This window comes from Oncorhynchus masou, chromosome 27 (assembly GCF_036934945.1).
Source record: "Oncorhynchus masou masou isolate Uvic2021 chromosome 27, UVic_Omas_1.1, whole genome shotgun sequence".
Taxonomy (NCBI): Eukaryota; Metazoa; Chordata; class Actinopteri; order Salmoniformes; family Salmonidae; genus Oncorhynchus; species Oncorhynchus masou.
In genome coordinates, this window is record NC_088238.1 from 19,330,896 (window position 1) to 19,356,666 (window position 25,771).

Below are 25,771 nucleotides of genomic sequence, written 5' to 3' on the forward strand. Positions count from 1 at the left end.
GGAAGTCTATAAGGAGTTATCCAAAAGCAAATCTACACAGTATCTCAACTTCGATGAGGTGAAATATACTCTTTTACATTGCCTGTTGAATTTAATTCAGGAAAAATCCATTCTTAAATTGACAATTGTTGATCCAGAATTTCAATTAATCTCTTGAATATATCAATAGAATTGACTCCCTGTTGATCTGTTCCTTTCCCCTATAGGACCCCATGATAGAGCCAGCCCTGACCAACATCAGATGGAGTATGAAGAAGAAGAACCACCAGAGGTTCATCAACCCACAGCTGAAGAGACAGAACACCAACGCCATGTCCCACAGGTACTGTACCCTGTATCCCACTTGACTCAGTACCTGAACACCACTTTAACACACTCTCTCTCATAATACAACACGTTTTCTCACAGAGAGCTGCAGCTCTCCCAATGTAACTCAAAGTGTGTGTGTGTGTGTGTGTGTGTGTGTGTGTGTGTGTGTGTGTGTGTGTGTGTGTGTGTGTGTGTGTGTGTGTGTGTGTGTGTGTGTGTGTGTGTCCAGGAAAAGGACCGAGATCCCAGCGGACCATAAGAAACCGGAAGACCAGAATTCCCGGGCCTTCACGGCCTGGCTGCAGTGGTGGAAGACTGACCTCTCAGTTGCGGACTACCTCCGATACATCACCAATCAGGTCAGAGGTCACACATTCTGTAGTTACAGAAAGCAAATAGAAGAAGACTTTCTAATTAATAGAAGGCAGTAAATGCATAAAAATCAATTGAGTAACTCGAAGAAAATCAACCGGTTTTGTTTACAAATAAATCTCAATAAACTTTTGAATTGGACCATAGGTTATGCATGTACATTATAGAAAAAGCTTGATTTATTTTTTGTGTTTTGATGTTGTTGTTTTTTAGTAGTTCTACTTTTTTTTATATTGAATACTGTGCCCTGTTGAGTAGGGCTTGAAAGTTAAGCGTTTCACTATAATTGTGCATGTGACAAATAAAACATGAAATTTAAAATAGGTGCTGGTACTCATTCTGGGCTTGAGTACTGTTTATATTTAGGTGCCAGAACTTTTCGATCATTATTCTATAAGAGGTGCTGGACCTCAAGCAGTAGAAAAGTTAAGGTGCCGGTACTCAGTACCGAATGTAATGAATACTTTTTTGAATGAATGAATAACATTTTAATTTCGTTTCAAATCGCCAATTGGCAACCCATCCCTTATGGGATTAATTGACACATAAACAAACATTACAATAATTCAATAAAGAAAGAAAGAAAGAACAAGGTAAAAATCAATACATAATAGTAAATTACATCCCTAGAGCAGTAAAATAATTTACATACATACATACATACATACATACATACATACATACATACATACATACATACATACATACATACATACATACATACATACATACATACATACATACATACATACATACATACATACATACATAACATAACATAACATAACATAACATAACATAACATAACAAAACCAGATAAATAAATACAGAAAAAAAGAAACAGAATAAAAAGACCCAAATATGTATAATTGCTAGTAAACCCAAGAATGTCTTCACCAAAACAAAACTGAAAAACACTTATCTGAGTACCTGGATTTCTAAAAGTCATTATCTGTGTTTTTGTCTGGTTAATCATGAGTCTCCATATTTTACACCAATTGACTGCACATAATAACATGTTCTGCAGGTCTTGTTCAGTTTCTTCCATCTAAATAGTATCATCAGCATATAAAAGGATTCTTCACATTTCATCATCATATCTTACTCCAATATTTAACTGTGGGATTTCTTTTGCCAAATCATTTATAAACAAAGCAAACAAAGTCGGTGATAAGGCGTCTCCTTGTTTTACACCCGGGAAACCAGTCTGTACCATATTCATTAACCTGCACACAAGCAATTGATACTTTGTAAAGAGACTGGATTGCGTGATAAAATTTCCCGTCAACGCTTGTCTTTAACAAACAAACTATAGGCTAAAATATCCCTATTTACAAAATCAAAAGCTTTCTGGAAATCAATGAAACATGCAAAAGTAGGCTTCTCTTCATGTAATTTATTTCTGATTATTGTACAGACCGAGAAGATATGATCTGTACAGGCTCTGGATTTACAAAAACCATTTTGTTCTTCCACCAGAATGTTTTGATTCTCCAAAAATGTAATTAGCCTATTGTTGAGGATGGATGAAAATATCATTTATAAACTGTAGTTAATAAACTTATGCCTCTATAGTTCAGTTGCACTCTTGGGTAATGTTTTGAAGATTTGGTAATGGGATTCACTCTAGACTTATACCAAGTGGACGGCAGTATACTGTACTCAAAACACATTGGGAGCAAATCATATAGGACGTCAATTCATTTAGGGGATTTTAAAACCTCATTATGCAGTTCATCAATGCCAAACGCTTTCTCATTTTGTGCAGCGTCAATCACCTTCTTAACTTCTGCCACAGACAGCTCCTCATTTAAATACAGGTTACATATATAAGATGGTTCTAACATTGTATTTTCCAGTTTAGTTTTCAGGGAACATATGTCTTTATAAAAAATGTTCCTCAAAATATGCCACATTTTCGTTACCTGAGAACAAACTGGCAAACCCCTTCTCCCACTCTTTAAGTACCTGTGTAATATCAGAGTACCAGTGTTTTTCCAGGCCCAATTCAAGCACTAGATACATGTCCAATTATTTCCATGTCCAGTTATTGTTGTGGTATCAGAGAGTGATTGACTAGGACTCTCTCTGTATCTGTGTCTATGTAGGACAATGACTACCTGTGGGCGGCGTTCCACCTGTACGATAGTGGCGATAGTGACGATGAGGAGGACGAGAGAAGGAGACTGCTCCAGCTACGAGGAGACGAGAGGATGAAGTCTGTCTGTCTGTCTGTCTGTCTGTCTGTCTGTCTGCCCCAATATTTTCATTCTTTTTTTCTACATTCTTTTTTGTTGTAATCATGTTTCTTACATTATGAGGACTGCGAGCAGCTAACAAACCAATGTGTGTGGACAGGTGGCGGAGGCAGAAGATGGAGGCTCTAAAGGGTCAGAAGCAGGAGTACGTGACAGGGGTGTGGAACGTCAACACGGTGCTGCTGGGAGGGCTGTGGAAGGAACCCGATCTGGAGGGTAACACACACACACACTGTAACTTTTAACCATAGTAATTCAGTGAGTCATTCAAACGCAGGATGTTCCAGTCAAGGATTGCGAAATAAAAGGAAGTCAAACAGTTCTGGTTTAGTAGGGAATGGCATTGGATTTCTGGCTTATTGGTACTGAACCTGTTTCATAGCCTATTGTTTATAGACTCATAGGTAACCTATTGTCTGTTGGGTTTTTTACAGAGGAGGAAGAGAGCCCAGATGAAGAAATAACCAGCCATAAACAGGTATGTGTGTGTGTGCGTGTCTTAGTACACAGATGATACTATAAATGTACTGTAAATGGATACTATGCAGTAAATGTACCATAAATGGATTTACAGCCATTGTAATACAGTCAGGTTTTATGTGTCATTAAGACTGGGAGACTTCGATCTGGGTAGTTCTCTCCTTCTTTGTCCCATTCCATCATCTCTCCTTCCTTGTCCCATTCTATCATCTCTCCTTCCTTGTCCCATTCCATCATCTCTCTGTCACGCGGAATGACACTGGAGGGACGAAGCAGGTACGGGGAGTAAACATTTAATAAATAACGGACATAGACGAGACAGAAACAGTGTCAAGAACTAAATACAAAGACAAAAGACAATCAATGAAGCAGCAGGGAACAGAGCTGAGGAACTGGCAATTATAGGGGAGGAAATAAACAGGAGATAAGTGAGTCCAATAATGCTGATGCAAGTGACGAGGGAGGGCTGGTGTGCATGATAGATGGCAGGAGCGTGTGATGCAGGGTAATTTGGCGCCCTCAAGCGCCAGAGGAAGAGAAGAGTGGGAGCAGACGTGACACTCTCTTCATCTGTCCCATTCCATCATCTCTCCATCCTTGTCCCATTCCATCATCTCCCTTTCTCTGTCCCATTCCATCATCTCTCCTTCCTTGTCCCATTCCATCATCTCTCCTTCCTTGTCCCATTCCATCATCTCTCCTTCCTTGTCCCATTCCATCATCTCTCCTTCCTTGTCCCATTCCATCATCTCTCCTTCCTTGTCCCATTCCATCATCTCTCCTTCCTTGTCCCATTCCATCATCTCTCCTTCCTTGTCCCATTCCATCATCTCTCTTTCTCTGTCCCATTCCATCATCTCTCCTTCCTTGTCCCATTCCATCATCTCTCTCTCAGTCCCATTCCGTCATCTCTCCTTCCTTGTCCCATTCCATCATCTCTCCTTCCTTGTCCCACTCCATCATCTCTCCTTCATTGTCCCATTCCATCATCTCTCCTTCCTTGTCCCATTCCATCATCTCTCCTTCCTTGTCCCATTCCATCATCTTTCTTTCCTTGTCCCATTCCATCATCTCTCTTTCTCTGTCCCATTCCATCATCTCTCCTTCCTTGTCCCATTCCATCATCTCTCTTTCTCTGTCCCATTCCATCATCTCTCCTTCCTTGTCCCATTCCATCATCTCTCCTTCCTTGTCCCATTCCATCATCTCTCCTTCCTTGTCCCATTCCATCATCTCTCTTTCTCTGTCCCATTCCATCATCTCTCCTTCCTTGTCCCATTCCATCATCTCTCCTTCCGTGTCCCATTCCATCATCTCTCCTTCCTTGTCCCATTCCATCATCTCTCCTACCTTGTCCCATTCCATCATCTCTCTTTCTCAGTCCCATTCCATCATCTCTCCTTCCTTGTCCCATTCCATCATCTCTCCTTCTTTGTCCCATTCCATCATCTCTCTTTCTCAGTCCCATTCCATCATCTCTCCTTCCTTGTCCCATTCCATCATCTCTCCTACCTTGTCCCATTCCATCATCTCTCTTTCTCAGTCCCATTCCATCATCTCTCCTTCCTTGTCCCATTCCATCATCTCTCCTTCTTTGTCCCATTCCATCATCTCTCTTTCTCTGTCCCATTCCATCATCTCTCTTTCTCTGTCCCATTCCATCATCTCTCTTTCTCTGTCCCATTCCATCATCTCTCTTTCTCAGTCCCATTCCATCATCTCTCTTTCTCTGTCCCATTCCATCATCTCTCTTTCTCTGTCCCATTCCATCATCTCTCTTTCTCTGTCCCATTCCATCATCTCTCTTTCTCTGTCCCATTCCATCATCTCTCTTTCTCTGTCCCATTCCATCATCTTTCTTTCTCTGTCCCATTCCATCATCTCCAATTCCTTCAGATCTACGCAAAGGCTCATAACAGTTTGAGACTGATTAGGTTCTGTTCCAAATCAAACTCTAGCTTCTACCCCTAGGGACTTTCTGTAGACTTGAATTGAATAGGCCTTAGCAATATGGATAATATTTTCCTTTAAACTTTTTTTTTACTAATGGTCCTTTCCCACTGTCAGAAGGCCTATAAGAGGACAGTGAGTGTGGGGAGCAAGGAGGCCAGTCAAGGGGGGGTGATGGGAGAGGGGGACCAGGTCCAGAGCAGGCTGGAGAGGATCTGGACACTCCTCTGCCTGCCCGACACCTACAGACTAGACATGGCCATTAAGTACAGCTCCCACGCACGCAGGGACCAGCTGGAGGAGGTGTGCACAGTACACAGACACACACGCATATGATAACAAATACATACTGGTGAATGCACACTTACTGTACAAGTATCATGCCACCATCTATAGCAGGGCTGTCTAATTCTGGTCCTGGAGGGCCTAAATACTTCTATTTTTTGTTTCTACCTGGTAGTTAATTGTACTCACCCGGTGTCCCAGGTCTGAATTAGCCCCTGATCAGAAGGAGAGAATGAAACCCAGAAGTTTTTGGGCCCTCCAGGACTGACATTGGACAGCCCTGATAGAGGTTAGCAGAGATGGTAGCATGATACTTGATGCAGTGTTCATATTACCTCACCATATCACCATAGAGACATTGCTCACCATATCACCAAAAACACAGAGCTCACCACCATATCACCATAGACACAGAGCTCACCACCATATCACCATAGAAACAGAGATCACCATAGAGACAGAGCTCACCATATCACCATAGAGACGGAGCTCACCATATCACCAAAAACACAGAGCTCACCATATCACCATAGAGACAGAGCTCACTGTATCACCATATAGATAGAGCTCACCATATAACCATAGACACAGAGCTCACCATATCACTATAGACACAGAGCTCACCATATCACCGAAGAGACAGAGCTCACCATATCCCCATGGAGACAGATCACCATAAAGACAGAGATCACCATATCACCATAGAGACAGAGCTCACTTTATCACCATATAGATAGAGCTCACCATATAACCATAGAGACAGAGCTCACCATATCACCGAAGAGACAGAGCTCACCATATCACCAAAGTGACAGAGCTCACCATATCCCCATGGAGACAGATCACCATAAAGACAGAGATCACCATATCACCATAGAGACAGAGATCACCATATCACCATCGACACAGAGTTTACCATATCACTATAGAGACCGAGCTCACCATAACACCATGGAGACAGAGATCACCATAGACTCAGAGTTCACCATATACTTCCAAAATCTTTTCTATACCTTGAACAGAATTTTGTGTTTATGCATAAATTTGTGTATGTGTGTGTGTGTCCGTGTGTGTGTATTTGTATACATCCGTGTGTGTGTGTGCGTTTCCTCCCAGGCCACAGCAGCATGGGAGCGCGCTGCCCGTCTCATCCAGCAGAGGGAGTCTCTGCTGGCTCGTCTGGAGCTGTTTGAGAGGGACGCTTCTGACCCCAACCGCTTCTTCCTGCAAGGTACTGCATAATATATATCTGCTCTGGGGTAAAGTTTCCCCTCGGTGCAGATATATTCCCACGAGCCCGTCCTCCCCAATTAAGATGACACCAGCCTCCTGTGCTCCTGACAATATTATAACATATTGCTTTTACAGCATATTGTATTGGATGATATATAGTAAGTTGCTAAATATATCATCATATTATTATTGTTATAAATAAAAGGCAGTTGATGAAATATCTAATGCCAGAGTACACCTTACTGGACAAAACATTTAAAGCACCTGGTATTCCCAGGCAGTCTCCCAGCCAAGTACTAACTAGGCCCAACCCTGCATAGCTTCTGAGAGGCTAGTATGGTCGTAAGTGAAGGAGCATATCTTCGTACACTATACAAAGGGAATGTCTCTCGCTCTATCTTTGTCTCTTTCTTTCCTTCCATCTTTCCTTCCTTCCTCTCACTTTACTTTTCTATCTTTCTTTCCTTCCACTCTCTTTTCTTTCTATTTATTCTTTCCTGCCCCTCTCTCTCTTTCTCACTTGCACACTAATTTTTTTCTTTCTCAGGCTATCGAGGCACCTCTCTAGCCAGGATGGATGAGTCCAAGCACCGGAGAAAACTCAACTCCCAGATCTGTTCTCTGGAGAAGGTTTTGTCTAAGATTCTCCACCACATTACAGACAGCTTCCATGACACTGTCACCTACAAGGTGAGTCAGGCCAATGGGCCATACATCATGGGTCTATTAATTAGTGTACAGCGTAGCAAAATGTTTTGCAACGGAAAACAAAAACCTGTGCTTCTTATTAGACAAATTGAGCGAAGTCCCTCCTCATTTTTGCTTGTTTGCTTCCGTTGATTTCCTAGTGAATATGACCCACTAGTGTCACTGTGCTCTCTGACATACAGCACATGCAGTATGCTATGGGGGATAGAGAGAGACAGAGAGAAAGCAGAGTTTTTAGGTTGGGGATTTACCCTCATTGAAAGAGCTTTGCCGTTCCCTCACCTTCTCTATTTCTCTCTCCCTCACATTCTCTGTTTCTTCCTCTGACCATGTCCAAAATCGGTCCTGTCTTGCCTACTACTTACTAAAACTGCACAATGTGTAATAGTCGTATATCCTATCTAGAACATACAAGTTAGAAAACATGTATGCAGTAAGCTACAAATATTGACATACTAGGCTCATACATACTGAGAAAACGCTATGGAGAGCTCTGCGCCATCCCCCTTATCTGATTATCCCCAATAACCAGAACTTGTCAACTCATCATCAAGTCCTTCATTGGTTTAATCAGGTGTAGTAGTATTGGGGTAGAACAAAAGCCCGAAAACTTTGGTGCAGCCAGACTAAGCAGTTTCCTCACAGCTGTGTTTTCAACGGTCACTCTCTCCAGGGGAGGCCGTACAGGGAGAAGATGCGCTGGGACCGCATCGAGATGCTCTACTGGCTGCAGCAGGAGCGCCGGGTCCAGGCTCTGGAGAGGGTGGTGGAGGGGAGGGGCTCTCTCCCCACCAGACTGCCCCCCCTCAACCCCAACCTTCAGCTGTACCCGGGCACCCACCCCACCCCCCAAGGACACACCCCGACCCTCAGCCAGAGACCCCACCCTCACAAACACAGCCCCTCCAACCCAACCCAGCCGAGCTCAGTGTATCCAGTATAAGTTTGAACGTTGTAAGCAAATAAATAAAATGCTTGGAAAATTGTTTGTATGCATGCACTGCTTGGAAGGAAATATTATATTTGATAATTTGTATGTATTCATATTATGTATAATCCATTATCATTATCCCTTGTCAAGTAAATGTATGAATGTGATTGGATAATATATATGCACTACTAGTAGGTTCATATGACATTGTCAACATTTGATATGGTGAATATTTTGTCATTAATCATTTACATTATTTTGTTCTGAGTGTGGCAGAAACATGCAACTCGAAGTGCCATGACAAAAGGAACGCTGTTTGCACTATGAGTCTATTTCGGGCCACTTTTAAGTGTCTTATCAGTATTGCCAAGTGCAATACCAAAGATACTGAGCTAGCACTGCAGGCCTACAAGTTCACAATGAACAACAAGCTGTCACGTATCACCAGGCAGCCTACTCCCATCTGCCTAGTTACAGTCAAGCGCATGCTTTATCTCACCCTGTCACGTGTGCGCGAAACGCCACCGCATTGGTCATTTCAGACCGGGGGAAGTTGTTTTTGTTATAATTCAGGAAGAACCCTACTCATTTCAAAAATAGGTGGGGATTTTTGTCAGAATTACATTATTTTGAAAGGAAATGATTATAAACTTGAGCACTTATCGAGTGTGGATAGCGAGCTCCTGTGTCGAGCAAATAGATACATGTGAGTAATTGTGTTTCATTTGTTTCATTTCCTTACAACTTATTACGAGTGAAGTATGTGCCACCTTCAGTTAAAACGTGTTGTTCCTATCTTGGTTTTATAAACATACAATGTTTGTCTACCTGTGGAAATAATAAACGTATAAATAGCGTTTGTTATGCATACTATATAGCCTACTACAGACAGCTGCTCTTTAGTTTTGGGAATGTCGGCTAGCTACACTGTTGTGTCCCACAGCTGTCAAATTAACCTTGGTAGTCAACTATAACGTTACGGTCTAAGTGCACAGTTAGCTAGCTATACGCCAGCCAGCTACGTGTGTGTGTGTGTGTGTGTGTGTGTGTGTGTGTGTGTGTGTGTGTGTGTGTGTGTGTGTGTGTGTGTGTGTGTGTGTGTGTGTGTGTGTGTGTGTGTGTGTGTGTGTAAACTTGTAACCTGACTAAATGACAAAAGCCCACAATCAATGTTCACTCGAAAGAGGAAATTTGGTGACTTCGCTGCAAATACTGCCTCCAAAATACCACAGTCGACTGCAATCTTTTTTTGTAAGGGCAGCATTTTCAAATATTTTCTGGCACTGTAGTATTACAAGGATCTTCATCATACTGTACATCTACCTATCAGAGCTCTTATCAGTTTCCAGTTTTATTTTAGGTGGGGCACAGGAGTCCCACTAAGAGGCAGCAGTGCTAGTAGTAGTAGTACTGTCCTAGCTCTGGTCCAGGGTGTTACGTGCAGCTTGAGCCTCCTTCAACGTATTATTGTTCAAGAAAGCTCAAGCCACACATAGCTCACTGGACCAGAACTAGTACTACCCATACTACATCCATCCATGCAACTTCCTTTCCCCGCAGCTCCCATCACCTGCCAATCAATCACAATATCAGCCCAGCCACCCCACCTGTGTGGTCGGACCAGGTCTGGCCCATTGGCATGGCGATGATGGAGGAAGGGGCGCGGAGCTGCCTACTTCAGTCACGCTCCAGCCTGGAGCAGGACATCAGGGCTTCCTACCTGATGGATCACATGATCAGTGACGGTGTGCTGACGGGGGATGAGGAGGACAGGATCAGGAGCAAGGTGGGGTGAGGTGGGGGAAGTACAGTAGCACCCTTTTCATACACTTTCCTATGTCCATAGTGGTAAGTGTGTAGTGATGATTAAGTGTATAAAACTGTTTGTTTTGAATTTGGCCCATAACCGAGTGCACTGTGCTGGGGAAACGGTTGGGTTCCTGATTCCAAACAAACACCCTCATAAGAGGAAGGGGGAGAGAGAGGTAAGTCAGAGAGATTGCAGGGCTTTTTAAACACTTAACACTACGGACATCTGAAAGAATGGCATCGGTGTAAGAAAAGCAATAAAGTGGTTTCAAAATTCAAATTGTCCATCGATTAGCCCACCAGGAGAGAGCAGGCGGCGGCCCTGCTGGAGCTGCTCCTGAGGAAGGATAACCAGGCCTACATCTCCTTCTACAACGCCCTGGTCCGAGAGAGCTACGGAGACCTGGCCATCCTGCTCCACAACAGCCTGCCCCTGGTCTCCCCTGAGGCTGAGAAGAGCTTCTCAGACGGTGGCACCCGCTATGGTGAGCTGCCCCAAAGGGTGGAGGATGGAGAATACCAGGAGACTAGGGCAGTCTGAGATGTGCCCTCCTTTTCTGATACAGGGGCATAATATGCAGGGGCGCTCTATGTATATGTACAGTTGAAGTCGGAAGTTTACATGCACCTTAGCCAAATACATTTAAACTCAGTTTTTCAGAATTTCTGACATTTAATCCTAGTAAAGATTCCCTGTCTTAGGTCAGTTAGGATCACCACTTTATTTTAAGAATGTGAAATGTCAGAATAATAGTAGAGAGAATTATTTATTTGAGCTTTTATTTCTTTCATCACATTCCTAGTTGGGTCAGAAGTTTACATACACTCAATTAGTATTTGGTAGAATTTCAGTTCTGCCCACAAATTTTCTATAGGATTGAGGTCAGGGCTTTGCGTTGGCCACTCCAATACCTTGACTTTGTTGTCCTTAAGCCATTTTGCCACAACCTTGGAAGTATGCTTGGGCTCATTGTCCATTTGGGACCAAGCTTCAACTTCCTGACTGATGTCTTGAGATGTTGCTTCAATATATCCACATAATTTTCCTACTTTATGATGCCATCTATTTTGTGAAGTTCACCAGTCCCTCCTGCAGCAAAGCACCCTCACAACATGATGCAGCCACTCGCGTCCTTCACAGTTGGAATGGTGTTCTTCAGCTTGCAAGCCTCCCCCTTTTTCCTCCAAACATAATGATGGTCATTATGGCCAAACAGTTTTTTATATATTTATTTATTTATTTACTTGAAATTTGACCCCTTTTTCTCCCCAATTTCGTGGTATCCAATTGTTTTTAGTAGCTACTATCTTGTCTCATCGCTACAACTCCCGTACGAGCTCGGGAGAGACGAAGGTTGAAAGTCATGCGTCCTCCGATACACAACCAAGCCGCACTGCTTCTTAACACAGCGCGCATCCAACCCGGAAGCCAGCCGCACCAATGTGTCGGAGGAAACACTGTGCACCTGGCAACCTTGGTTAGCGCGCACTGCGCCCGGCCCGCCACAGGAGTCGCTGGTGCGCGATGAGAAAGCTCAGTTTAAACCAAGAAGTTAGGTTCCACACATGGAACGTATAGTGTAGTTCTGAAATACATAGATCCCCGCCATTCTAAGAGAATCCTTGCAGCATAATAGCTGATACCTCAGGTTCTAGGTAATTTAGATAAGGTTCCCATACTTTGTAGTACTGGTCTGTTTTAGAATGCAATGTACATGTCAGATATTCCAGAGGCACCCATTCAAATAGTATCTTATGCCAATCTTTAATAGAAGGAACCTTATCACTAATCCACTGTAAAAGGATGTTTTTCCTCGCTGCGAAGGTAAGGATGTTGTAAAGCCTCCTTTTACCCACAGAAGTAACATGCCTACTAGGGAGCTCAAACAGTAAAGAAACTGGATCCAATTCTAGATCAACCCCTAGGATCTTTTCAATTTCTTGCAGAACACCCGACCAGTATCTTTGTATTTTGGTACATGACCATAAACAATGTGTTAGGGTGCCTGTATCAGTTTTGCATTTAAGACACGGAGGGGAAGAGGAAGTGGGGCTAAAAGCATGTCTGCGATTTGGGAATATATGCAATCTGTGTATTATTCTTAATTGGATTGCTCTAGTACGATTACATATAGATATTGTTTTTGCAAATCTCCAAATGTCCTCCCACATCTCTTCGTCAATAGTAACAGACAATTCTTTCTCCCACACTTGTTTCACCCTCTGTGTGTTGACAGCAGAAAAGGACCTTAAAGTATCATAAAACAGACTTACAGACATTTTCCTTTGTGGGAGAAAAAGCATTTTTTTCAATGACAGACATATCAGGGTTACCAATTAAGGTGGTGCTCTTCAGAATATAATGTCTTACTTGTAGGAAGCGGAAAAAGTCCTGCTTTGGGAGTCTATATTTCTCGACCATCTGGTCAAATGACAATAACATCTTATCAGCAAATAAGTCATTTAGCCTGCGTATGCCCTTATTAAGCCAAAAGTTAAAGCCAGCATCCAGCAATCCTGGACTGAAATCTGGGTTGTTAAGAATTGGGGTAAGAGCAGAGGTTAGTTTGGACGAAAAAAGAGTTTTAATGACTCCAACCTAAGTGTTTGAACTTCCGACTTCAACTATATGTGTGTGTATGGTAGCGCACCTCTCTGTCTCTGCCATGTTTGACACATCTGTTTATTCCATTGGCAACATACAGCATTATATATATATATATATATATATAATGAATAAATGAATAAATAAATACAGTATTACCCTGTTCCAGTCCAGGCGGTGCTGAGTGAGGGCGGCGTGCCCCAGAGACCCGTGGTGTTTGTGAGCCGGCCAGCCCTGATGAACCGGGTCATGGAGAAGCTCTATCGCTTGCAGAAGGAGCCCGGCTGGGTCACTGTGTTCGGCATGGCTGGCTCCGGCAAGTCTGTTTTGGCTGCGGAGGCAGTCCGAGACCACGCACTCATCACAGGTAGGTGGCTCCGGGGTGAAGTTTTCACTAGGTACAGATCTAGGATCAGCTTCCTCCCACAATCCTAACCAAGCCCAATAATGGATAAAATGTCAAACTGACCCAAGATGCATTTCTGGAGGGGGGTTAATACATGTAGAGGAGGCTCTTTTTCTCTCTTCATTCACTTTCTCTCTGTTTTCTCTTTGTCCGCATTCACTTTATGTTTTCTCTCTGTTCTTTATCGCATTGGTCTCTTGACTGTTCTGTTCTTCTGTCTGTGTCTCTCCCTCTCTCCATCTTTCTCTCCGCTTTCTTTGTTCATTATCGCATTGGTCTCTTGACTGTACTGTCTCTCTCCCTGACCCCCCCCCCCAGAGTGTTTTCCAGGAGGAGTCCACTGGCTGTCCATAGGCCAGCTGGACCGGTCTGACCTGCTGGTTAGGATCCAGTCACTGTGTTTCCGCCTGGAGCAGCAGAGCCAGGAGAAAGACCCCTCGTCCTCCCTCCACCGGCCTCCTGGCTCTCTGGAAGAGGCCAAGGAGCGACTACGCTTCCTCATGCTCCGTCGTTACCCCAGGTCAGTCCCCCAGGGTTGATGTGGACTGGTAGCAAACTTTTCAACTTGGTCCATTTCTTCTAAATGGTGGCGGTTAATGAGGAGTAGAATGTTCAGTTGGACCTCAGGAGTTTCAGCTCTGGAGTGAATTATTGTAAGCTATTAACTCCATTATAATTCCTGTCAATTGAATTAGATGTGTGTGTGTGCAGGTCGTTGCTGATACTGGATGACATCTGGGACAGCTCGGTGCTCAAGGCCTTTGACATACAGTGTCGAGTACTGCTCACCACCCGAGACAGAAGCCTAGCCGACTGTGTCAGCGGTGTGTATGAGTAATAGCAGTGATATTAATACTAACATTACTACAGTACTACTGATAATGATGACTTCATTTATAGAACACTGCTCAAACATTATGCTCAATGCACCTGCTCATCAAACTGTGCATATGTGTGTGTCCAGGTCCTAAGTCTGAGGTGGCAGTGGAGAGTGGTCTGGAGGAGGGTCAGGCCTTGGAGATCCTCGCCCTGTATGTCAACAGGAAACCCCAGCGACTCCCAGAACAGGCCCGCAGCATTGTCCGAGAGTGCAAAGGTACATGCACACGCACACGTAGCTATAGTGTCAAAAGGAATTGTATTGAATGAAATGAAAATTCCATTCAGGTTTACAATAAAATGTCAATTTATTTCACATATTCAAGAGAAATAAGTATTACATTTTCTTATGAATGATTTGGTTGGCATTATGTAGTGTGACCAAAAACATTGATAGAAATAATGAACAGATCATGAAGAGGACAAGCTAATTAAACATCAAATAAAACAGCAACGTGGCATACTGTAATAGTATGGATAGAATATAGTACCTTATACAGAGGGTGGGTCTAATCCTGAATGCTGATTGGTTTAAACCGCATTCCAGCTGGTGTCTATTCCACAAGTTACCACCGGCTAAATCAATGACGTTAAAATGCCTATTTACTCTGTTGCATCTGACTGCGCATTCCACTGTATCATCAGCCCAGCCAGGCAATTTATAAACTTGTTCTCCACTATAAGAAAGTATCTAGACATTATCTCACATTTTTTTAGAATATTGTTTAGTTTAACAGCAGAGATTTGTATAAACCTTTCTGTCTGTCTCCAACATTTGCAACATTGTTTCAATATTCAAATTCAATCTCCAGCTGTCCCATACATACAAATCATGAATCAGCTGGCATAATTTTTGTGGATATATATACACAGAAATGTACATTGAAAAAAGGTCAAACAAAACGAAGTGCAGCTAGTTTGCAGTCTTTCCAGCTTCAGTTTTTAGTGATTGTGTTAGTTGTGTTGTTGTCTCCTCTGAACGACAATGTCCTGACGAGAGCACATTTTCTATGCCAGGAGAAATCGTGCATCATTAGCTCATTGTTATAGATGTATCCAAGTAAATGTCACTAGAAAACAGCTTAAACAAATGCAACTACTGTTGTTGTTCTGGCTGCACTGTTTGACGTGACTAAGTTAACCGTAGTTGGCTAGCTAGCAAGCAAAGGATAAGAACGTTGCCAGCCAGTATGGCAATGGAACATTTAGAAGGAACAACTGGGTCGTGTCCATAGATGCATAACAAAAAGACTGAACGACTTCATCAATAAATTATTATTTGAATATGTTGTGTAAAAGTGATAATGCCCGAGAAGCCGGTGTTTGAAGGATATATTGGTTTGCTGCCTGAGACGATGCAAATATGTCCTCTAAACACCTGCTTCTCGGGAATTCTCATAGTTAATAATGGTTCATGATAAATTAATACAATGTGAGATGAGAAGGGAATCATTAATTATAGGTGGCAACCGATCCACACACTAACATGGCAACGGATCCGCACACTAACTCCATGTGCTTCTATTCAAAGCTCTTCCTTGTTTTTCGGCTCCCTTTTTTTTCTCTCTGTCGTTCTCTTTCTTCTCTTCCTTGTGGAAGACCTTTTCATCTGGCTGCTCTTTCCATCTCAGTTCCAAGTCATCCCATTGGCCTTCATTTTCTCCTTTATCTGAGGAACAGAACCAGGCTTTATGCCCTGAACACCTAATCTTACTGAATATGTATTTATTAATACATGGTAGGATTAACTATTTGCATTACAAATTTAATGATGGCAGCGATATGCTTTCATATGTAGGTACCTGCACTCTTACGGTTTGGAGAACTCTCTTAACGTAAAGAGCAGTGGACTTGTTCACAGCGAGTTGGTCATTGTGAATAAGAATTTATTCTTAACCCTTTACACTTTATCTTGGCCAGGTTGCAGTTGTAAATGAGAACTTGTTCTCAACTGCCTACCTGGTTAAATTAAGGTGAAATAAAATAAAAAAAACTTGTTTTTTATCCTTTATGGATAAGGCTAAATTGAAATGTTTCACAAAGAAGAAATTTGAATAGCATGGTAGAAATTTAAAGGGAACAATTAGAAGATTATGGGAAATTATTTGACCAAAGTTGAGGACACAACAGTTCACCTGATACAAGACTGAATCCAAACATTGCACTGTTGATTTTATGTGCATTTTTCATTTAATGAACTTTTCACCGCATTTGTTATTAGCGAAATCTACTCTGGATCCATCCAGTAGCATGATAAGAATATTCCGGGAAAATGTGGGATAGGTGCAACATAAGACAAAACAATTACAAGGGTTTGAGTGAGAGAACTAACTGGTGTCTCCAAGTGACCACACTCCTTTCCATGTACTTTATGACTCAAAGAAGAGTGTTCAAATATAAAGTATTTTTTAAATTTAGCTTTCCTAGCAGTGCTGTTGAGGAACTAGAGCAAGCACATTTGTTGTTTTGTTTGGAACACAACCCTGCATCCCACCATCACACAATTACTGTTGTTTACACAATCCAAAAACGGCCCATTACAAATCGCAATCTGGGTCAGGTGGGCATAAAATCTGCCACTTTGAACCCGTAAACGGGTATGAGTGTAAAGAGTTAACTGACATGCATGGTTAAATGAAGGTAAAAGTCTAGAAATGAAGAGGGTGAGACTCACCTGCTGTAAAATGGCCTCCCTCTTCTTAGCATCATTCAGGTCCATGTTTGGGTCTGGGGTCATCCGCCCTCTCACTACCTGTATCTTCTTGACTGTTGGGGGTCTTGGGTCTAACACATACAGTTGAAGTCGGAAGTTTACATCCAACTTAGCCAAATACATTTAAACTCAGTTTTTCACAATTCCTGACATTTAATCCTAGTAAAAATTCCCTGTTTTAGGTCAGTTAGGATCACCACTTTATTTTAAGAATGTGAAATGTCAGAATAATAGTAGAGAGTGATTAATTTCAGCTTTTATTTCTTTCATCACATTTCCAGTGGGTCAGAAGTTTACATGCACTCAATTTGTATTTGGTAGCATTGCCTTTAAATAGTTTAACTTGGTTAAAAAAATTTGGGTAGCCTTCGACAACCTTCCCACAATAATTTGGGTGAATTTTGGCCCATTCCTCCTGACAGAGCTGGTGTAACTGAGTCAGGTTTGTAGGCCTCCTTGCTCGCACACGCTTTTTCAGTTCTGGCCACAAATTTTCTATGGGATTGAGGTCAGGGCTTTGTGATGGCCACTCCAATACCTTGACATTGTTGACCTTAAGCCATTTTGCCACAACTTTGGAAGTATGCTTGGGGTCATTGTCCATTTGGAAGACCCATTTTGAGGCCAAGCTTTATGATGCCATCTATTTTTGTGAAGATCACCAGTCCTTCCTGCAGCAAAGCAGCCCCACAACATGATGCTGCCACTCGCGTGCTTCACTGTTGGGATGGTGTTCTTCGGCTTGCAATCGTCCCCCCTTTTCCTCCAAACATAACGATGGTCATTATGACCAAACAGTTATATTTTTGTTTCATCAGACCAGAGGACATTTCTCCAAAAAGTATGATCTTTGTCCCAATGTACAGTTGCAAACCGTACCGTAGTCTGGCTTTATGGCGGTTTTGGAGCCGTGGCTTCTTCCTTGCCGAGTGGCCTTTCAGGTTATGTCGATATAGGACTCATTTTACTGTGGATAGAGATACTGTTGTACCTGATTCCTGCAGCATCTTTACAGGGTCCTTTTCTGTTGTTCTGGGATTGATTTGCACGTTTCGCACCAAAGTACGTTCATCTCTAGGAGACAGAAGTTGTCTCTTTCCTGAGCGGTATGACGGCTGCGTGGTCCATGGTGTTTATACTTGCGTACTATTGTTTGTACAGATGAACGTGGTACCTTCAGGCGATTGGAAATTTCTCCCAAGGATGAACCAGACTTGTGGAGGTCTTGGCTGATTTCTTTAGATTTACCGATGATGTCAAGCAAAAGGGCACGCAGTTTGAAGGTAGGCCTCGAAATGCATCCAAAGGTACACCTCCAATTGACTCAAATTATGTCAATTAGCCTATCCGAATCTTCTAAAGCCATGACATAATTTTCTGGAATTTTCCAAGCTGTTTAAAGGCACAGTCAACTTAGTGTATGTAAACTTCTGACCCACTGGAATTGTAATGCAGTGAAATAATCTGTCTGAAAACAATTGTTCGAAAAATTATTTGTCATGCACAAAACTATAGTTTGTTAACAAGAAATATGGTTGAAAAACTAGTTTTAATGACACCAACCTAAGTGTATGTAAACTTCCGACTTCATCTATATACACACATACAGTTAAGATGAACATTCACTATTGCATACAAGAATGTCACATATTTAAATCTGTGTGGACAGTTATTCCAAATCAACAGCCCAATTAAGGAGATTAGTTTGGTGGCACAATAAGGGATCTTAACTTACTACCGTAGCAAACAAAGGGACATTCCTTCAGACATTCTCTGTCTATCCATTGGCCTGAGGTACTGCGATTCCAAGCAGCGCAGGACTCGTTCAGTTCTCTGTCGAGCCAGTATCTGGGGACCAGCGTAACGAGGAGTTACTCTGGTCCGACCACGGCCAGGTGTCTTTGAACAGGCCGATCCAAACGTTGTTACTCCCGGCCACGTTACAGATCTCTTTGTTCTCAGTCTGGTTCCTCACACTGGCCTGGTCTGTGTGGTGCTTCCTGCAGTAGAGCTGAGCCTCCCTCCAGGTCATTAGCTGTTGAACCGTTAGGAAATGACCAGCTGGAGGCTTAGTCCCTATGGGGACAAAATGCTACCATCAGAGTTTGGATCAGAGTTTGGATCGGTGCCGTTTGAACTGTTGTCAATCCATAAACCTTTGGAAATCATAAGCATGGAATTGACAAGAAATTTGAAAGATATACGTTGTGACCTTCAACCCCAGAGTAATCTGTTGCGACCTTGATAACCCCACAGTAATCTGTTACTTGGCGAACTTGTATGCGCTGCTGGTGTCCTCTTGTGTTACCAGGTTAGTGTGTTTTTAACTAGAATATATGTAGTATGTCACTCAACGTCGTAGCACACTGGAGGTAGTCGAGTAGTGCAGGGATAGTTGTGCCATTTTCCAGAATCATGCACGACACCACAATCTTCATTCAAATTGTTTGGCTGGTTTTGGTCCCAAAATTCACTAAACTGAGTCTGTCCCTTACTATAGTGGTCTATGTCTGCCAGAGACCACTGCCACCTGGAATACTGTCCCTTCTTCAGTCCTATCCACACTGCGCCATCATAACCGCTGTCTATAGTCAAGTGGTTCAGTCTGTTCATATCCTCCATGTTGCTTACGGAGGCCAGGTCCGTGTACTTCTCTCTGCATTACCTCTGTGCTTCGGTCCAGTTTTTAGGGTCCCGTACATAGTGATACTGACAGGAGGATAGTGTGAAGAGCCCTGTGAAGAGGTGCATTGTCATCTCAAGTAACTGCCTCAAGGGCTGCAACATCATTAATATAGACCCTTCTACCCAGAGGCTGCAACATCAATAATATAGACCCTTCTACCCAGAGGCTGCAACATCATTAATATAGACCCTTCTACCCAGAGGCTGCAACAACATTAATATAGACCCTCTACCCAGACGCTGCAACATCATTAATATAGACCCTTCTACCCAGAGGCTGCAATATCAATAGTCAAGTTCAGTTCTAAAAGTTCAAAGCAGAAAAATTCATAGTATTACTATTTCTTAAACTACCAATGTTCACATTTTAACTCAAGTATTGCACTTTAGCAGATTCAATTTCTCAAGGGCCTGATGGTTCATTGATTCTTTGTGATGGTGTTGGGTTGGAACACAAATGTGCTGGCTGCAGATATGTAATTGTAAATACATTGTAATAAAATATATATATTTTAAATATCATAATAAAACCACTAACCTGAGAAAAACACAATCAGCACTTTCTGCTTCATGACAAAAGATTCATAAAAAATAAACCAATATTTTCAGCGAGCTGTCTTGACCTGGTGTACTGTGGATCCTCTGCATTCAGCTGCACCTTTCTCTGTAGGGCAGGCGCTATTTCAGAACAATACACGGTACACCTATTCATGTATTTTTCTAGCTTGCTTTGTATAGTGGTTATGTTCAGTTCTCTCTTACAAGCAGGACATCAGTCAAATGAGTAGGAGGCTGTTAACCTGTTTTTGTTTGAGTCAAAAAACTGATAGTCAAATTAGTCTGTACATAGACTTCGGAGAAAAGGAGCCCTTAATGCCCACTGAAAATTCTATTAACCTTCAACGACTTTTAGAATTCCATTCTAAATCATGAAATTCAATTTCAATTAGTGAAGTTTTAAATTCAATACATTAAATAATTAAATGTATCAACACTAATAAATATAAATTACATTTCTGTTACATCTCAACTCTTGGCACAATCAACCAGCCTACCTAAACCCCTCCTCTACCCTCCTCTCTTCCCCAGGCTCTCCCTTGGTGGTGTCCCTAATCGGGGCCCTGCTGCGGGAGTTCCCGGACCGCTGGGCCTACTACCTGCACACGCTCCAGCAGAAGAAGTTCAAGCGTATCCGTAAGTCGTCTTCGTATGACTACGATGCCCTTGACCAGGCCATGGCTGCCAGCATCCAGGTCCTGTCTGAGGAACACAGGGAGCGGTACATTGACCTCACCGTGCTGGAGAAGGACGTCAAAGTACCTGCCAAGGTCAGACTGGCCGGGGGGGATTATGGTTAGGCTTGGGTAGGTAAGGTTAGGCTAATCTAAGCTAGTCTACAGTAGGTTAGGGTAAGGCTATCCAGCACCTTCAGCCAGAAAGTATTCATAACCCATGGAGACATTGTGAACTGTCCTTGTGGAAAGAAGGAGGGAATAAGATAATAAAAGACAAGGAAACAGGACATTCTCTGTCTCTAAATCGAAGCCTGTTCTTCTATCAAAGGAGCCTGCTGAGGGGAGGACGGCTCATTATAATGTCTGGAAAAGCGTTCCAGCCATTACTATGAGCCAGTCCTCCCCAATTAAGGTGCCACCACCAACGTGTGTCCTCCATGTTCCTCTGCCTGCAGGTTCTGTCAGTTCTGTGGGATCTAGAACCGGAGGAGGTGGAGGACGTTCTCCAGGACTTTGTGAACAAGTCCCTACTGTTCCGTGACTGTCACCACCGGCCCTACCTCTACTACCTCCACGACCTCCAGCTGGACTTCCTGGCTGAGATGAACCGCTCTGGTCTAGAAGTGGGTCTCATACACTCCAACCAGTGGAGGCTGCTGAGAGGAGGACAACTCATAATAATATCCGGAATGGAATGGTATTAAATACTCCATTCCCTGCCATTATTGAGCCGTCCTCCCCTCAGCAGCCTCCACTGACTCCAACATACACACCTCTATCTTCATTTACATAGGGTTGTTCTGTATGCTGGTGGCCATTTTGAAATGTATCTAAAGTTTGATGTTTGTTAACTTTTGTCAAATGTGTTTGAATGAATTCACATTTTCTGAAATCCAATATAAGGAAAACACTGTCTTCTAGAGAATCAATGTACATTGAAATTGGAGAACTAGACAGTCGCTTAAAGAATGAATCAGTTAGACTCATGTCTTCTATGCCCTGCATTATTGGGAAATCAATCTACTATAATTAAGCAATAATGTCTGAGGGGCTTGTGGTGTATGGCCAATATACTGTGTCCAGGCACTCCATGTTGCGTCGTGCTTAAGAACAGCCCTTCACCGTGCTATATTGGCCATATACCACAAACCCCAGAGGTTCCTTATTGCTATTATAAACTGGTTACCAATGTGATTAAAGCAATTAAAATAAATGCTTTGTCATGTCTGTGCTATATGGTCTGTTATATTACGGCTGTCAGCCAATCAGCATTCAGGGCTAAAATCACCCAGTTTATATTATGGTATGTTTTTGAACAAGCGTGTGTGTGTGTGTGTGTGTGTGTGTGTGTGTGTTCCAGAGCCTCCACACCAAGGTGGTGCGTCAGTACCAGCAGCGCTACAGCAAGGGTCCTCCCACCTCAGGAGATGAAGAGTGCCTCTACTGGTTCAGATTCCTCACCTACCACATGGCCAAGGCCAACCTCACGGAGGTACGCACGCGCGCACACACAAACACACACATCAAAATCAAATTAACATTTTTGGGTCACGTACACAGTTTAGCAGATGTTATAGTGGGTGTGTTACTAGCTCCTAGCAGGGACACAAATAATCAAACTAAATCAAATTAACAACCCAAAAACTAAATCCAATTAACCACCCAAATAACACCATCAGAGCTTGTTTGAGCTTGTTTGAGCTTGTGTGAGAGAGCTGGTGTGAGTGTGTATTGTGTGAGCTGGTGTGTGTTTTGTGAGCGAGTCTCTTAGCGTCTTGCCATAGGAAATGGTGTGATGGCTGTTCAACAGTCTGATGGAGATAAAAGCACCACTCCGTATGATGGAGGCCTTCGCCAGACAAGCACCAGTCACTAACGTCTTTTTCTCTCTCTATTTCTTTCCATCTCTTTCTCTCTCCCTGTATATTCTCTCTCTCTATTTCTGTTACCCTTACACCCCTCCCTTCTCTCTCCTCTCCTCCCCCCTCTCTCCCTTTAGGAGTTGTACTCTCTGATGTTCTCTCTGGACTGGGTCAGAACTAAAGCTCAGATTATGGGACCGGCTCATCTCATCAATGACTATTTGGAGTACAGCACCATACTGGACAAAGAGGTCAGGATTTGATCAACACCCAAGTTCACTGAGGAACTTAGTGTACCTTGTTTTATCCTCATTTGATATGGTTTTCAGATCTTGTGGTTGGTATCAATTACTCGTAAGTCGATGGTGGCCTAGCGGTTAAGAGCATTGGGCCAGTAACCAGAACGTCGCTGGTTTGAATTCCTGGGCTGACTAGGTGAAAAATTTGTCATTGTGCCCTTGAGCAAGGCACTCCACCCTAATTGCTCCTGTAAGTCTCTCTGAATAAGAGCGTCTGCTGAATGACTACAATGTAGTAATGTCAATGCTAGAAACAGTTACTCGTTTCATGCCTGTGAATACAAATGTTCTGTTCCAATAATCTCTCCTTTCTCCTGCAGTGTGTACCTGTTCAATTCCGCTCATGGTTTTGAAAGGAAGTGACTGTTGTATATAAACTCCCCCTAGCCTATGCCTTCTCCAATCCAATGCTTTTATGTTTGTGTAGTGAATAAATGCACACTTCAGGAAGCTGGACATATTATTGGGACGCACACCATTTGTCACATCCTTGCTGTGAGTGTCTCTTTATGGTCCCCCCAGAACAGCGAGGTGCGAGGCCACTTCCAGGAGTTCCTGTCTCTGAACGGCCACCAGTTGGAGCAGCGTCCGTTCCCTGACGTAGTGCAGCTGGCCCTGTCCCAGCCAGACTCCTCTGAGGTGTACCGCCAGGCCCTGCTGCAGGCGCAGGAGAGGGCCACCAGAGGGGGACTCTACCTTGACTGGGTGTCAGTAGGCCCATACACACTACTCACGTGCTTATAAGCGTACTCACTACTTAATCGGGGTGTACAGTATTGACCCCTAGCCCCCACCTCTTACTGCCAAGCCCTTATGCATTCCATTCCCCAGTCAACCATACCCTAACCATAGTTGGTTTTGTGTCGCAATTACCACAAAGCCTGTTTTAGCGTAGTGTCAGTGGCACTGCCCATGCTAAAACAGAAGCCATTGTACATGCAGAGACGTGCCCTCTATCCAACTCTATGACCATAACTCTACGTTGTAGTCTCATTGCCTGATGTTCTACTTCCTCTAACATCCCCTCATGCTCACGTTCTCTAAGTCATTTATGATTGTGGTTTGTTTCAGGAACAAAAGTAGTCTGAAGAGCCTGTCTCGTCTGGTGGTCCAGCCCCACCAGGGATCCATCTACTCTGCCTGCTTCTCCCACGACGGCACCAAGATCGCCTCCTGTGGCTCCAGCAAGACACTGCGAGTAAGACACACACATTCTTTTGAAATCAATATTTGACACACTATCTCCCACACTTCCCTGTTTGTGTGAGTGGGTGTCCTCTATAAACTCTGCCCTGTGTGTCTGTCTCCAGGTGTTTAAGAGCACGTCTGGGGAGAAGCTGCTGGAGATCCAGGCCCACGACGATGAGGTGCTCTGCTGCGCCTTCTCCCCGGATGACCGTCTCCTAGCAACCTGCTCCAGTGATAGGAAGGTCAAGGTATGGTGTGGAAGCCTCCCCTCTGCCATTCAAACTTTGGACAGACTTCAGACAGACTTGCCTGACAACCCGACTGCGACAGACGGAAGTCGTTTGTCTGTCTCTAATCTGTGTTGTGTGCCAGGTTTGGAAAGCAAATAAAGGAGTTGTATATCTATGTAACTACAGTATCTGTGTTGTGTGCCAGGTTTGGAAAGCAAATAAAGGAGTTGTATATCTATGTAACTACAGTATCTGTGTTGTGTGCCAGGTTTGGAATGTGGAGCGTGGGACTCTGATGAGGATGTTTGAGGACGAACACGAGGAGCAGGTCAACCACTGTCAGTTCACCAACACACGCCGACGCCTCCTACTGGCCACCTGTTCCAACGACAAGTTCATGAACACCAAGGTGAGCCTGTGTTTCTGTTGTGTGTGTGTATGATTTAAAAACCATGAAGTAGGCCACAGTTTTTGCACTCTGGCTATAAGATAGATATATATATATATATATCCATCCCACCCTCTCTCTCTCTCTAGCTGTGGAACATCAATAAACCCTCTTCCCAGAACACCATGTTTGGTCATTTGGAGCCTGTCAATCACTGCTGTTTCTCCCCTGATGACGCCTACCTCTCCACCTCTTCCAGCGACGGAACCCTGAAGGTGGGTGGGGCATAGTCACCACCTATGGCTTTGTGTGTTCATATTAGCAAATAAAGATAAAGGTTTTTAATTTAGGTGTAGACTACTAATATGTATTTAACAACATTAATTGTACGTACCTGTGTATGTGTTTCTGTACATGCATGTGTGCGTGCCTACCTGTGTGCTTGCATGTGTGTTTCAGCTGTGGGAGGTGTCCTCGGCTAATGAATGGAAGTCCATAGACGTGGCGGACATGTTCCCGGAGCAGAGAGAGCAGACGGAGGTCATGGTGAAGTGCAGCACCTGGTCAGCAGGCGGCAGGACCATCATCTGTGCTGCCAGGAACGCAGTCTTTGTGAGTGTTGAAGAGCCAGCCCTCCCCTGCTGAGTGAGTAAGCCTCTGCTCTGCTCCGTCAGGCTGGCATGGGGCCGTGGCGTGGGCACAGGGACTGAGGGGTGGTCCCCTGGCGGAGCTCCATGACTCGGACCAGATTTGTTTAGCATGTTGCATCAGAGTAGGAGCTGGCTGAACTTAACTTGTAACTTAACTTGTAACTTGCTATGGCTAACACTACACTGAACAAAAATAGAAACCCAACATGCAACAATTTCTAAGATTTTGCTGAGTTACAGTTCATAAAAGGAAATCAGTCAATTGAAATAAATTCATTAGGCCCTAATCTAGGGAT

At 43.3% G+C, this 25,771-nt stretch overlaps 2 protein-coding genes across 3 annotated transcripts in view; both read left to right on the forward strand.

Moving 5' to 3' along the window:
* ccdc87 (coiled-coil domain containing 87) overlaps nucleotides 1-9,383 on the forward strand; it is an 18,094-nt gene extending 8,711 nt beyond the window's left edge. The window contains exons 11-20 of one of the 2 annotated variants that reach the window (XM_064939407.1): nucleotides 1-58; nucleotides 207-322; nucleotides 539-668; nucleotides 2,790-2,899; nucleotides 3,040-3,155; nucleotides 3,374-3,417; nucleotides 5,487-5,672; nucleotides 6,771-6,885; nucleotides 7,435-7,577; nucleotides 8,269-9,383. The exon at nucleotides 1-58 is cut by the window's left edge and continues 59 nt beyond it. In XM_064939407.1, the coding sequence (XP_064795479.1) occupies nucleotides 1-58; nucleotides 207-322; nucleotides 539-668; nucleotides 2,790-2,899; nucleotides 3,040-3,155; nucleotides 3,374-3,417; nucleotides 5,487-5,672; nucleotides 6,771-6,885; nucleotides 7,435-7,577; nucleotides 8,269-8,538 (1,288 nt within the window). In that variant the 3' untranslated portion in view covers nucleotides 8,539-9,383. Of the gene's footprint in view, nucleotides 59-206; nucleotides 323-538; nucleotides 669-2,789; nucleotides 2,900-3,039; nucleotides 3,156-3,373; nucleotides 3,418-5,486; nucleotides 5,673-5,855; nucleotides 6,633-6,770; nucleotides 6,886-7,434; nucleotides 7,578-8,268 lie in introns of those variants that run through there. The other variant, XM_064939408.1, reaches the window with a different exon arrangement.
* The window catches only part of LOC135515717 (apoptotic protease-activating factor 1-like), a 51,481-nt gene continuing 34,559 nt past the window's right edge, over nucleotides 8,850-25,771 (forward strand). Inside the window, exons 1-17 of the mRNA XM_064939409.1 lie at nucleotides 8,850-9,232; nucleotides 10,087-10,312; nucleotides 10,631-10,820; nucleotides 13,110-13,307; nucleotides 13,665-13,866; nucleotides 14,058-14,170; nucleotides 14,311-14,442; nucleotides 20,713-20,951; nucleotides 21,314-21,481; nucleotides 22,219-22,350; nucleotides 22,858-22,971; nucleotides 23,542-23,726; nucleotides 24,091-24,217; nucleotides 24,330-24,455; nucleotides 24,706-24,846; nucleotides 24,975-25,100; nucleotides 25,285-25,437. Coding sequence (XP_064795481.1) covers nucleotides 8,850-9,232; nucleotides 10,087-10,312; nucleotides 10,631-10,820; nucleotides 13,110-13,307; nucleotides 13,665-13,866; nucleotides 14,058-14,170; nucleotides 14,311-14,442; nucleotides 20,713-20,951; nucleotides 21,314-21,481; nucleotides 22,219-22,350; nucleotides 22,858-22,971; nucleotides 23,542-23,726; nucleotides 24,091-24,217; nucleotides 24,330-24,455; nucleotides 24,706-24,846; nucleotides 24,975-25,100; nucleotides 25,285-25,437 — 2,955 coding nt within the window. The remainder of the gene's footprint in view (nucleotides 9,233-10,086; nucleotides 10,313-10,630; nucleotides 10,821-13,109; nucleotides 13,308-13,664; nucleotides 13,867-14,057; nucleotides 14,171-14,310; nucleotides 14,443-20,712; nucleotides 20,952-21,313; nucleotides 21,482-22,218; nucleotides 22,351-22,857; nucleotides 22,972-23,541; nucleotides 23,727-24,090; nucleotides 24,218-24,329; nucleotides 24,456-24,705; nucleotides 24,847-24,974; nucleotides 25,101-25,284; nucleotides 25,438-25,771) is intronic.